Below are 13,501 nucleotides of genomic sequence, written 5' to 3'. Positions count from 1 at the left end.
CGATGTAATTTGTTTTTACTATTTCCATTATGCGGTAAAAACGCCGTGTTAGCTTTATTCCCCGGATTGGTACGATCACGGTGATAACACAGTTATATAGTTTCATGTTTTAATAACTTTACAAAGATTCAATAGTTTGCAATAAAGATATTTCTTTGGACCCCCATATTCTGACACCTGTAACATTTTTATACTTCAGTGTACGGAGCCGTTTTGTGGGACAAGTTTTCGTTTTTATTGATACCATGTTCAAGAATTTTGCTATTTTTCCCGATACAGCATTTACCATATGGGAAAAAATGTTTTGATATTTTAATAGTTCAGGCATTTTCAGACTTGGGGATGCCAAATGTGTTAATGTTTAATTTTATTTAGTTATATGTGATCTAGGGAAAGGGGGCTGATTTAGACTTTTAGGATTTTTATATTGTTGTCATATATATTTTATTTTAATCTTATACTTTTTTTTAGCCTCCCTCCAGTGGGCTTGAACATGTGATCTTCAGATACAGTAGAATTAATTATTGAAGCCTGCTGGAGCAAGACTTGAGCAGTTACATTACTATGGCAGGCTTGGGAGCCTTCAGAAGAGTCCCAACTGCTGTGGTAACGGGACGTCTCCCACTATTGCCCTGCAGGGGGCTGTCCCAATAACAATCATAATATAGAGTGGTTCAATGACTGTGATCAGAGTAATCTCAGATCTCGGACAATGCTGCTTTGCAACAGAGTGGACACCATAGTTAGTCACGAGCACCAAATTACTACTTAAAGGTTTTTTTTGCAAATATAAATGATAAAAAATGTTACAAAGTTGTATACATTTTCTCCACTCTTACAAGAGACAGTCTGTGGTTATGATTAGAGATGAGCGAACAGTGTTCGGATCAGCCGATCCGAACAGCACACACCCATAGAAATGAATGGAAGCACCTGTGACACCGGCCGCCGGCAAAGTCAGCGTCACAGGTGCTTCCATTCATTTCTATGGGAGCGTGCTGTTCGGATCGGCTGATCCGAACAGTGTTCGCTCATCTCTAGTCATGATCTGTTGCCAATGGATGTTGCATGAATGCAGAAACTTTCTAGCCCCAAAGTCTATACATTTTCTTTCCTACAATCTACAGTTTTAGAACCCCTCCCAAGAGCCACTAAAAAATCAGCTTGTATCGTGAAGACTTTGCCTGACCATGTGACAATTTCTGCTATGGGGCAGATCTTCAGACCATGGTAATCATCTGATCAGCTACTTTCTTTAAGAAAGTAGTTGCCTATGAATACTCAGTCCACAACCACAAACCACGTTTTGATGATGTCAAACGAGTCCGATAGGTTGGTTGATCTGCACCGTCCAAGAAATCAGCTACTCTATTACAAAGAACCAAAGGACTATTCTGTACGTGTCAATGTTGCTTGTGGGAACAGAACTCATACCTGGTGGCTTGTGTGTAGGTGGCCAGAGTTACTTACCCAAGAATACCTTGTAGTTTTTGGTAGCTTGTGTATGTTGTTCACTTGTCTTGTGTACACCCAATCTAGATTAGTAAAATTTGTGTTCAGGTATACATGACCGTCCAGTGGTTTTCCAACTGAACTACACCACCAGGTCTGGGCAGGTTGTGGTCCTCAGGTCTTCAACTGGTTGTAATATCTAATGGCAATCATCTGATCTCTGGGGACACTTTCTTTGGAGAACGGATTACCTAAACCATACAGTTCTGTTCTACTTGGTTTCCAGTTTTCTAATCCTTATTTGCCACAAAATTCTCTTGGCTATCTGAGGTTTTTAATATTTATTACTTATAATATGCAAAATATTAAGTGCTCATGTCAGCGAAGCAGAAATATTTTGTGTATCAATCTGTAGGATTAGCTTAGAGAGCTGCCCACTCAGTCACTTTTTTTAACAACACTGCAACAGACGGGGCTCGAGCATTTGGTACCCACGTGTTCTTGGAAAAAGATCAAAAAAGAGTCTTGGATTCGTTTGAGTTGATACCAAACTGTGTAAATACATTCATTTCTGCATTGTCACATAAAAGAAGATCACGGTTTTATCTTTTCTTCCGTCCAGTAAAATGCGCCTTAAGTTATTTTATTTTTTTTTCCAAGGGAGTAATATCTCTTCCAAGATTTGCATATCTCCATGGTAGAATTAGTAATGTATAATTACAATATGTCAAGCGCTTGGATTTCTTTTTATGGTAGGGACGAACTTGTTAACTGTATTGAGGATCCATCTGCTGCAGGGGAAATATTACATATATATTTAACATCGAGTATATAAATGTAGGATAACGCCGGATTTCGACTTCAGATTTTTAATTGTCTAGATTTGCATTCGTCTACTTGAACGTTGGAAGATACGAGTTGTTCTGTACTTACTGATGCTATGATATTAGTACGTATTGTAATGCCAGAGCAGTTTTAGTCATTGGAAGAGTGGGAGTAACTCTTAACCAATAATCTCGAGAGCTTACACATAATATCTGCTTTTGCTGTCTTCCTTCTCTCCACCCCCGGCAGTGACTCACCCTCCCTCTTCACTTTGATCAGTAAGAATAACAAAGCTATGCAAAGTCTCTCCGATAAAAGGAACAGTTTGTAAGGATTTCATTTGTCTCATTGGATTAATCCAGACCATACGATGATTTGGGATTCCATCTGACAACCTGACATCTTGTACCTATTACTCTCAGGGAAGTATCTCATTAAAATGGACTTTCAGAAGCAATGGAATGCTTGGATATGGCAAGTATTATACGTCTTTTCTCTTGGATATTTGGGAAGGGTCTGTGCTCAGTTACACTATACCATTGTTGAGGAATCTGAGCCTGGGACACTTGTAGGAAATGTGGCTCGTGATCTAGGATTGAATTTTGAACAGATTTATGAGCGGAAACTGAGACTAGGATCTGAAGAGAGCAGGAGATATTTTGTATTGCGTCTAGAAACTGGAGATCTGCTACTGAATGAAAAGATAGACAGAGAAAGCCTGTGTGGTCTCAGCTCGAGCTGCTTGTTGCCTGTCGAATTGATCATAGAGAAGCCCTTAGAGTTATTTCGTCTGTTTATTGAGGTTTTGGACATAAATGATAATTCGCCTCACTTTGTCAATCATGAAAGACTTATAAAAATAGCTGAACTTGCAGCTCCGGGATTGAGGTTCCCTTTAGAGAATGCCATTGACCAAGACGTAGGCTCTAATGCTGTCAATGCCTATGAGATGAGTCCAAGTCAATACTTTTCACTAAATGTCAAGCAATTAAAAGACGGCAAGCTTTTTCCAGAATTGGTATTAGAAAATGCTTTAGACCGAGAGGAAATTGCAGAACATCATCTCATACTGACTGCGTTAGACGGTGGCCATCCCGTAAGATCAGGGACGACAAAAATAACTGTGCAGGTCTTAGATAACAATGACAATCCTCCAACCTTCGATCAACCTGTTTATAAGATCAGTTTATTAGAAAATATAATGCCCGGCACATTGTTAATTAAACTTAATGCTACCGATATGGATGAGGGTCCAAACAGTGAAATTCAGTATTCTCTAGAGGACCACAGTCTAAATTCTGCAGGGAAATTGTTTAAGCTCGATCCCTATTCTGGAGAGATTCATGTTCAAGGTAGAATTGATTTTGAGGATTCTAGTTTCTATGAAATCTATGTGAGAGCAAGAGATAAAGGTGTTCCAGTGATGGAAGGACATTGTGTCATTCAAGTCGAAATTGAAGACTCCAATGACAATGCTCCAGAGGTTTACGTGACTTCTCTCGAAAACTCAATTCCAGAAAATACCCCCATTGGCACAGTAGTTGGACTGTTCAATATAATCGATCGAGATTCTGGCAAAAATGGAGAAGTGCATGTAGAAATACCACCAGGGATTCCTTTCAAGTTTAAGTCATTTGAGAACCACTATTCTTTGATCACAGATGGGGTTTTAGATAGAGAAGTGAAACCTCAATACACCATATATTTAACCGCCTCTGATTTAGGCTCGCCACCCATGAGCACGAAAAGAACAATTGTGCTCAATATCTCCGACGTGAACGATAACCCTCCCGTTTTTTCGCACCATTATTTCAATGCCTACATCTATGAGAATAACATTCCTGGGATTTTACTTTGCAGTTTGTTTGCTACCGATGCAGATGAAGGAGAAAATTCCCAACTAAAGTTTTCTGTATCAGAAACCTATATCGCAGGTTCTCCAGTATCGTCCTACATCTATATCAATGAGAACAGTGGCAAAGTTTATGCTCAGCGGTCATTCAATTACGAACATATACAACTTTTAGAAATTGTAGTTTTTGTAGAAGATCAAGGGTCACCGAAATTGAAGTCCAATGCCACTCTTTATGTATTTATATTAGATCAGAATGATAACCACCCCAAAATTCTCTACCCAGTTTTGACTAGAGAGGCCATTGAGCACCAAAGGATACCTCGCCCCGTGTCTGCCGGTTATCTGATCACCAAAATAACAGCGGTAGATGCGGATTCAGGTTATAATGCATGGCTTTCTTATAGCATCTTGGAGTCATCTGATCCTTCCATGTTTAAGGTGGCTCCACACACAGGGGAAATCAGAATGATGCGAAGTTTGCTGGAATCTGATGAAAGCTTGTACACCATCTTAGTGTTGGTTAGGGACAATGGAGATCCAGCCTTATCAAGCACAGCTACAATCTATGTTTACTTTGAAGAGGTTGTCCATGATGAAACTCCCAAGTCACAAGACTATCAGACAGCTCACAGTGAACCATCAGACATGACCTTATACTTGATAATATCCCTTGCTGCAGTCAGTACTGTATCGGTCATCACATTTATTGTCCTGACAGTGAGGTGTTTAAGGACAAATAATGACCAAAGTAACTGCAAGTGCTTTGGTGGATCAGAAATGAACGATTTCCAATGTCACCACCAGCCAACTCTTCAGTTGACTTCAGATGGTACCTTAAAATACATGGAGGTTAAGACCTTGACTAGACCTACAAATCAATGCTATAGTACCTGCATTTCACCTGCATTAGAAAGAACTGATTTTACCTTCTTAAGACCTTTGGATTTTCCTCAACTGAAGGATATACTGAATGATGAGGAATCTTTCTCCATAAATAGCGAATTCAGCGATGTGATTCAGGTGAGGAACATTCACCCGTATGTGTAATATTTCCTTTACAATGATGAATATTATAAATATTTCATAGTTAGAATGTTTCCATTAATACAGAGTGACTGAAATATCTATTTCTGGTTTTTATCCTTTATCACATGTATATGCAATGTAACTTATTTTATTCCAAACATGTTTTTAGAAGAATATGTTGGTGTAAAGAAATACATAATTTGCATATGGGCATACATATTAATGTGTTACTTCAAAGTCAACTATTTTCTCCAGTATAGCTTCACAAGGCTTGCTACCAGCACTGCCATGAATACCCTAAAGACATGATTCATATTCGATGCGACTCCGTGCCACAGGCTGTCTTACTGTCAAAGTGTAAACTTACAATGACATGATAGATGACATTCTTGTGTATTGTACGTTACTTCTTATAATAGATGACTTCTTTGCTCTGCTTGACTGTAATTATGTCATGGTGTAAACAGCTCAGCGGCAGAAGGTATTTCCAGATTAAATTGAAAAAGCAGCTGTTCTGAGCAACAGTGAGAATCAGATCATTTTATTCAGTTCACAATTACTTATCTAGAAACATTTGTTCACCAAACAGATGTAGCACAGTTAAAGAGGTTGTCTGGAAATTTGCTTTTAATGACCCATCCGTAGACCATAAATATTTGATCAATAAGGGGGTGGGTAGGTAACAGGTGGCTCCAGCATTGATGTGATCTTTAGGGCTGCTTTCAATACCCAAACATATACACAACAGGACCAGAAGCAGCTGAAGTCAATTGAAGCTGAGCTGCGGGTTCCACAGACCAGGGACCACCTAATTCCTACCTTACTGATCAGATATTTATGGGCTATCCTAGGGATTGGCCATAAAAAAACAAATTCCTGGGCATCCCCTTTAAAGGTCATACCCATCCCCTACCTCCATCTAAAAACATATCCCCATTGCCTACCTTCTTTGCTTGGAGTCCAGTGTTGCTTGTGGTCATTCAAAAGTAGATGGATAACCCTTCCAAGTGCAAAAAGTCTATGGTGCTGAAAGGGTCCCTGCACTAGGGTGTGCCAGAGATACATAACTATTCTGAGCTTTTATTAATAACAGTGGTGTAGGGATGATTGCTCATGGTCATTCAGCTCCTATTCATCGCAAGTGACCCAAGTAAGCTGTAATTTTCGGCTTTATTGAACTGCTGGAGAGCCCTGTGGAAGCCAAGAGTGGTGAGCAAAATTGTTTTTAGTGTTTACTATTAGAGATGAGCGAACAGTAAAATGTCCGAGGTTCGATATTCGTTTCGAGTAGCCCCTCAATATTCGACTACTCGAATCGAATATCGAACCCTATTATAGTCTATGGGGGGAAAATGCTCGTTTCAGGGGTAGGCAACGTTCGATCAAATTACACTTACCAAGTCCATGAGTGAGGGTCGGGCTGGATCCTCCGAGAAGTCTTCTCCGTGCAGCGTCCCCGCGGCATCTTCCAGCTCTGAATTCACTCTGCCAGGCACCGGGCCTGGGCAGAGCCGACTGCGCATGCCTGCACTATAAGCGGACTTGCGCAGTCGGCTCTGCCCAGGCCCGATGCCTGGCAGAGTGAATGAAGACGCTACGGGGAAGCTGCACGGAGAAGACTTCTAAAGGTAGGAGAAGAAACAGCGTTGATTGGCCGACTGTATAGCATTCGGCCAATCAATGCTGGTTCTGCATCGAACTTTTACATTCGAACAGCAGGTGGTACTCGATCGAGTACGAGTATTTCGAATACCGTAGTATTCGATCGAATACCTACTCCATCGAGTACTACTCGCTCATCTCTATTTACTATGACTAGAGTTGGGTTAAGCGCTAGCCATTAAACATACTAACACTAACCTCACAAGTGCTGGGAATGATCCTCTTAATTAAAGGCTACAGCTGCTTTATTATATGTGGCTGGTTGTGAAAAATGGGGGGAACACTGTATCATTTATTTTTTAAAGTAATATTATGAGCCTCCACATTTTTTATGACCAGCCAGATACAATAAGTCAGCAGCTGGTTAGCATTACCCAGATGTTCATAGTTTTTGGGCATGCCCATAGAATACCCATAGTTTTGCCAGTACCTGATCTTACCTGGTTTTTCTTAGTACCCCTGGTGGCAGTGGGAACTGGGACAATGTTATTGGGAGGCTAGTATTAGACTTTTTACCAGCTAACACTAAGGCCCACCTTAACAATAGATACTATTATATCAGGTTGCGACCACTACAAAGGCAATAATAAAGTATTGGCAAAAATCCAAACACATGAGATATGTATTTAAAGAGCTCTATCAGCAAAATTATGCTGATAGAGCCCCACATATGCATGAATAGATTTAAAGAGGCTTTTCAGGCACTGCTAAAGTTATATTAAACTACCCCCCCTTTTTTAAATAAATCTCTAAAAAAGAATATGTTAAACTTATCTATCGTGCACGGTGGGCGGGCATTCAGGGTCTGACGTCATCTTCAGCCACGCCTCCTCTTCCAGCGATGTCTTTGGGTCCCATCTTCCTCTGGCGCTTGTGAACTGCCATTGATAAAAAATGGCGCGGGTGCATGCGCAGTAGCAGCAGTAGTAGCAGTAGCAGCATGCTACTGTGCATGCACCCACGCCATTTTTTATCAATGGCAGTTCCCGAGCACCGGAGGAAGACGGGACCCGAAGACTTTGCTGGAAGAAGAGGCGTGGCTGAATATGACGTCGGACCCTGAATGCCCGCCCACCGTGCACGATAGATAAGTTTAACATATTCTTTTTTAGAGTTTTATTTTAAAATGGGGGCTAGTTTAATATAACTTTAACGGTGCCTTAATAGCCTTAATAGTCACGCATACATGGGGTTCTATCAGCATAATTTTGCTGATAGAGCCCCTTTAATGGAAATACACTCTACACACTGGGGCACATGCGGTTTTATACACCGCTAGAAAGCCGACAGTGTGCTGAATTCTGCACACTATTGGCTTTTACGTTCTGTGCTCCGGTGAAGAGCTATCGGTGCCGATACCGTAGCTCTTCACTCTCAGAAGGGCGTTTCTGACAGTCATTCAAGAACGACCTTCCTCACAGCAGCATCTATTGTGCTGTACAGTGAGAGTGGGGAGAAACGCTTCCCTCCCCTCCTTATAGTACTCGTCCATAGATGAGTACTGGGGGGGTGTTCCTCAAAGTGTTAAGCAATGCCCCCTCTCACAGTACAGCGCTATAAACGCCCTTCTGACGTGAAGTGCCACGATATTGGCACCGATAGCTCTTCTCCGGGGGCACAGAACGGGAAAGCCGATAGTGCGCTGAATTCAGCGCACTGTCGGCTTTCTAGCGGTGTATTACACTGCATGTGCCCCAGGTGGTGAAGGGTCCTCTTTAACCAGTTTTATAGTTACCTCTCCAGGCTCCAGAGGGGTACTCCTGCAGTTCAGTAAAACTAGCAATTACAACAAGAAAGGTGTAGAAAAAGTGCAAAAAATTCCTATTCACCTCAGTCAATCCCATTCTCTCAAGTTCTGCTGCTTGGTCCACTAATGGTATCTGCACTTACTGCTGTAGATGTGACTTTCTGACACAGGGACTTGTGACCACTGTAGTAAATCTAGTTAGACAGAGATGTAAAACACTGAGTTGTGACATATAAGAATAATATATATATATCATATCGTTTGGTGTCAGGCTTCATGGATACCTTAAGACACATGCAGCAGAGGCAGTGGTGATGTTTTGTTCATTCATTGCCAGCATTTCAGTATTGAATTGGTAAATAGTTCTTCAAATACAGAATGCTAAATATCTACACACTAATCCTATTGTACACCATGTGGGGTCTAACTTGGCTTATTAGTTTTTAGACCATATTTTGCTTCTGTATCTGACTGTATACAGGTTACATTGTTTATAACTCATACATTTACATTGTTTTCATGGACGTTCATAACTCATCTTTATATTTTTAGAAATGTTTTGACTTCTGATACATGTTATGGCATAAAGTTTTCATAATTACTATGTGGTATGTGGGTTATAAATCACTACCCATATTCTTTACCCTTATAGAAGAGGATCCATATGACACAAAGAGAGGCTTTTACATTGGTGGACTCTACTTGACCATTTTGGACATAGTTGACAGTTCGTATGAATGATAGTCTTACTGCCTTCAGCTCCTTCTAGTGACATCAGCTCTAGAGAACAGAATCTAGAGGAAAAACACTGAAAGCTTCGGTGACTTCTTTAGAGTAGGCTGGCCTGTAGTTATATGAATGTTCACAATATACTGAGTATGGTAGATTTGGGCACATACTTCTATCTGCAAAACTGAGGCAATGAATTGAATAGATCTGTAAATAATGTAAATGTGCTATAGATTTATAATAGTCAGGTCAACTAATTCTCAAAAGGTCAGCCATCTGCATGTCACCGATACTGAAATCAGGTGAATAAATTACTGATGATGGTCTGTCCATAAAAATAATAAAAAATTGATATCCTGGTTCTTCGTCTCTTGTATTAGCAAGTCTAACAGAGTACATACTACTTACAGAAATAGCACGAGAACAGCACAATTCATGGTTTCTAAGAAAGGATGTTCCTGAGTTGACTTTTCATGAGGAACACATGTATTTGCTAAAACAGACCTGATAGAAAAGCTGGCATGTCCTCTTTAAAGGGAGTGTCAACAGAACTCAGCTCCATCAAAAGGTGTTTTCTCCTTGTCAATCTTCGCCTCCATTGCTGAGATATCACCTTTTTACCAACATGTAAATGACCTCTTTGTGGCAACAAGAGTGTTGCCATTGCTCCCAAGTGATAAGTGGCAAACCCTTTGGTACTAGAAAAAGCTCAGTTTCATATCGACAAAATATGTTGGGCTTTGGAGATAAACTCCCTTAAGGCCGGGGCCCCACGCGCCAGAAACACCGCAATAAGCCTGCGGCGTTTTACACTATCTGCAAAGTGGATGGGGTTCTTGTGAATCTCATGTCAAGTTTGCGGTAAAAACTGCAGTGTGGACACTCTGCAATTTCCAAAACCGGCATGGTTTTTGAAATCTCAGCATGTGAATTATATCTATGGAAATGCCTGCAGTTTCCCCGTAGATATAATTGTAACAGAAAGTCCTGTGGGAAAGAGCTGTGGGAAGAACTGCGATGTGTTCCTGCCACGGTTTTTCCCGCAGCAGTTTATAGCTGCGGGTTGTCCCGTGGAGCCTTAGCCTTAAAGAGAACCTTTGATGTCCCCAAAGATGGGCAGTATTATATACCGCTAGAAAGTGGACAGTGGCTGAATTCAGTCCACTGTCAGCTTTGCCGGTAGGTGCACCTAGTGGAAGTCTTGCACTGCACTTGACATTAGTGGCCACAGGAAGGGAGCCGGTGACATATGTGATTGACGTTCCTTTCCTGCATCATGTGCAGTGCAGGACTTATATTGGCAAGGGCATGGACTTAATGCCCGAGGACACCTAACATTTAAACTTTTCCGAGCTCCTCCATGACTTCTGAAATTTTGGACAACACCTTTAACATCTGTGTGGTAACCTGCAAAACCACCTGGGAACACTAAAAAACAAAAAAAAACAATTGGTTTGCAATAAATTCACAGAATACTGCATAGCCACACCACGGTCTTGTCTCAACTGCATCATGGCCGTATCATGGCCACCACTTGCAATAGTACCATTAGTGGGGCTGCATTGCGATTGAATACAATATTTATTATTATTATACTGTATTTTTGTGCACAAAATAATTTGATTTGATTTTGTTAATGTGATAGTACATCAGTGCCTCAATATATCCAGCTGTATGACTGTAGAGTGGCATTAGTATATCTACAGCAACTTACACCAGACATAATGCAGAGTTTTCTGTGTTTAGTTGTTCTAAAAAGTTTCCAAACCTGCCAAACAAGTGTTAACTTTAATTGAATTTATAGAATTGAAAAATATGATGTCACAAAAGACATTAAAGTGAGTAACCATCAATATGTACGGTCGATAAAGGACAAACCTACACGGCTGAATCATATTTCAATCATGCACCTTAATGTACCTAGGTGAATATGAGAATCATCGATGAGTTTCTCATAAGTTTTATTTTCATATACAAAAACTTAGCATCACTTGCAAGCATCATGTCAAACATGTCACACAGTCTTTATCTGGATTAGTAACTGTGTATTGTTCTCCACCCCCCGGCTTTGTGAATCACCTCATCTTATCTGTCAAACAAAGGAAAGTTGCTTCTCTGATGCAAAACTTGTAGATATTTTCAATGCGGAGAAAATGATCAGAGCCTACACTAAGAAATTAAATGTATTCGTCACAGGTGGGATTGTGAAAAATCATGCGTACGACTTAGGAGTAAATCCTCTCCAGAGACTTCATAATGAAAAAGTCTTATGTTTTCTTTTATAACTGGGGTTAGATCTCTGAGCAGTTTCGATTTTTTAAATATAGCCGCGGATTTGGGGTTAATTGTTGCTGATATGTTGAAAAGAAAATGGATTTGGATTTGAGGAATTCAGAGAATATTTAATTATAAATTAGGAAAATTTATATCTCAGTATGAAAGATAACACTACTGTAAATCGAGACATGGTGTTGAATTTTTTTGCACTTGAAAAAGGGGTTTGATTCTAGAAACATGTTGTGATTTTAACCACAACAATAAAGTATTTTTTAGACCTCTCTAAATTGCTGTGACTCTCGGACCCTTTGTTAGAGAGCGCAGATTGTCTCTTTTTGAGTGCAACAACATCCAGAAGAGACCGTTGGTGTGGGACTCATCCTCTACTACCTTCACCAGATTTGAGCAACGCTGTTATTGATGTTGTGACAATTTTCACAACACCTCAAAACAAGAGTCCAACTGGTCACTATCTCTAATATATGTGTATCTATATCAACACAACACAGATGGTTTTACACTATTTGCCACTATGGAGCTACCTTTACTCTAGAAGTTCCTCTTTTGATGCTTGCTTCACATCAGCACCTGATGTATATTATTTCTGGTCTATCTAAGGATCAGAAGAACGAACAAATGGACCACAAAAATAGCAGATACCAACAGAGCCTGAGGGATCCCTCTGCCTATAACAGATGGGGTCTGTCAGGTGTCCATTTTTTCATCACTGGATGATTTCCTCTGCATTGGATGTGAACACAGCCTTACTTGTTACTAGTCATGACCATAGTAAGTTGTTGCCATCCAAATAAACCAAGATCTAAGCCTTATCCAGAGAAGTATCAGACAGTTCCTTACTTAAAGTGGTCTCCCCATCTCAGTGAGTCATGTGAACCGTAAGGACAGGATAGAACAGTGAGTTACGCTGATGTCGTCTAGCTGTCACCAAACAAGAGGAAGATGAGACTCCACGGACTGTTATACCCCAAACCACCCGCCCCACCTAACCTCCCCATATAGCAGTCACAAACTAAGAGGAGGATGAGACTCCACGGACTGTTATACCCCAAACCACCCACCCCACCTCCCCATATAGCAGTCATCAACTAAGAGGAAGATGAGACTCCACGGACTGTTATACCCCAAACCACCCACCCCACCCCCCCCATACCCACCACTCGCCCACCCGAATCCAACTCCCCCACCCACCCACGTTACTAGCTTTGGTGATGCCAAATATCTATTTGGACGTGCCAGTAAAGCTTGTTTGATTTGATTTGATTTACCATAACTGGGGAGCCCAGAAAAATACCACCACTCATTGAGCTATGCTGTTTGTTCTGGTCCCACTCTATGGACATTATGGAAACAGTGTGGCACAATCTTCTCAGTTGTTACCTAGGCATCGTGTAGAGACAGGACAGGTTGGTGGACCCTGTTATAGACCCACAACATAATACCCACATCTTTTTGCCCTATTCTGTGAATATGCCATAAAATGGATATGCTACTGTTAAATAAAATCGATGTATTCGAAGGCTGTCCCTGAAAATGATGAGGCACTAATGCTGATAATATGACGTGGTACCCAGATTGACTTCAAGGGGGGGGGGCATAGCAATGGAGTACCTATTTTAAGTGCATTGCTGTATACCATATTAACTGAATATTACCTACAGGAAATACACAGCAATATTTGGTTTCTTCTTTACTTCTAATTATTGTTGCAATTTTTGGTTTCATGTACCTTACAAATTTGCAAAGAATCTCCCCGTAGCTGTTGTTATGATACATGTCACGGTGGGCATTTTAGTGCATCCGAGACTGATCGACAAATGTTCGGTTTCAATAAAACTGAACAATTTGAGATATTTGCGTCAAATCAGAATCATAACTAAGTTGTTAGCCAATCGCTAGTAAAAATTATG

The 13,501-nt window shown here is 40.6% G+C and overlaps 1 protein-coding gene across 9 annotated transcripts in view; it reads left to right on the top strand.

Moving 5' to 3' along the window:
* LOC142204081 (protocadherin gamma-C5-like) overlaps positions 1 to 13,501 on the top strand; it is a 290,042-nt gene that overhangs the window by 80,682 nt on the left and 195,859 nt on the right. Inside the window, exon 1 of one of the 9 annotated variants that reach the window (XM_075275323.1) lies at positions 2,306 to 5,152. The exons of 7 other annotated variants lie outside the window; for them this stretch is intronic. In XM_075275323.1, the coding sequence (XP_075131424.1) occupies positions 2,717 to 5,152 (2,436 nt within the window). In that variant the 5' untranslated portion in view covers positions 2,306 to 2,716. Of the gene's footprint in view, positions 1 to 2,305; positions 5,153 to 13,501 lie in introns of those variants that run through there. One more of the 9 variants, XM_075275327.1, reaches the window with a different exon arrangement.

Source organism: Leptodactylus fuscus, chromosome 5 (genome assembly GCF_031893055.1).
Source record: "Leptodactylus fuscus isolate aLepFus1 chromosome 5, aLepFus1.hap2, whole genome shotgun sequence".
NCBI classification, from domain to species: Eukaryota; Metazoa; Chordata; class Amphibia; order Anura; family Leptodactylidae; genus Leptodactylus; species Leptodactylus fuscus.
The sequence above is the reverse complement of the archived record's forward strand: the minus strand, read 5'-3'. Positions and strand labels throughout refer to the sequence as shown.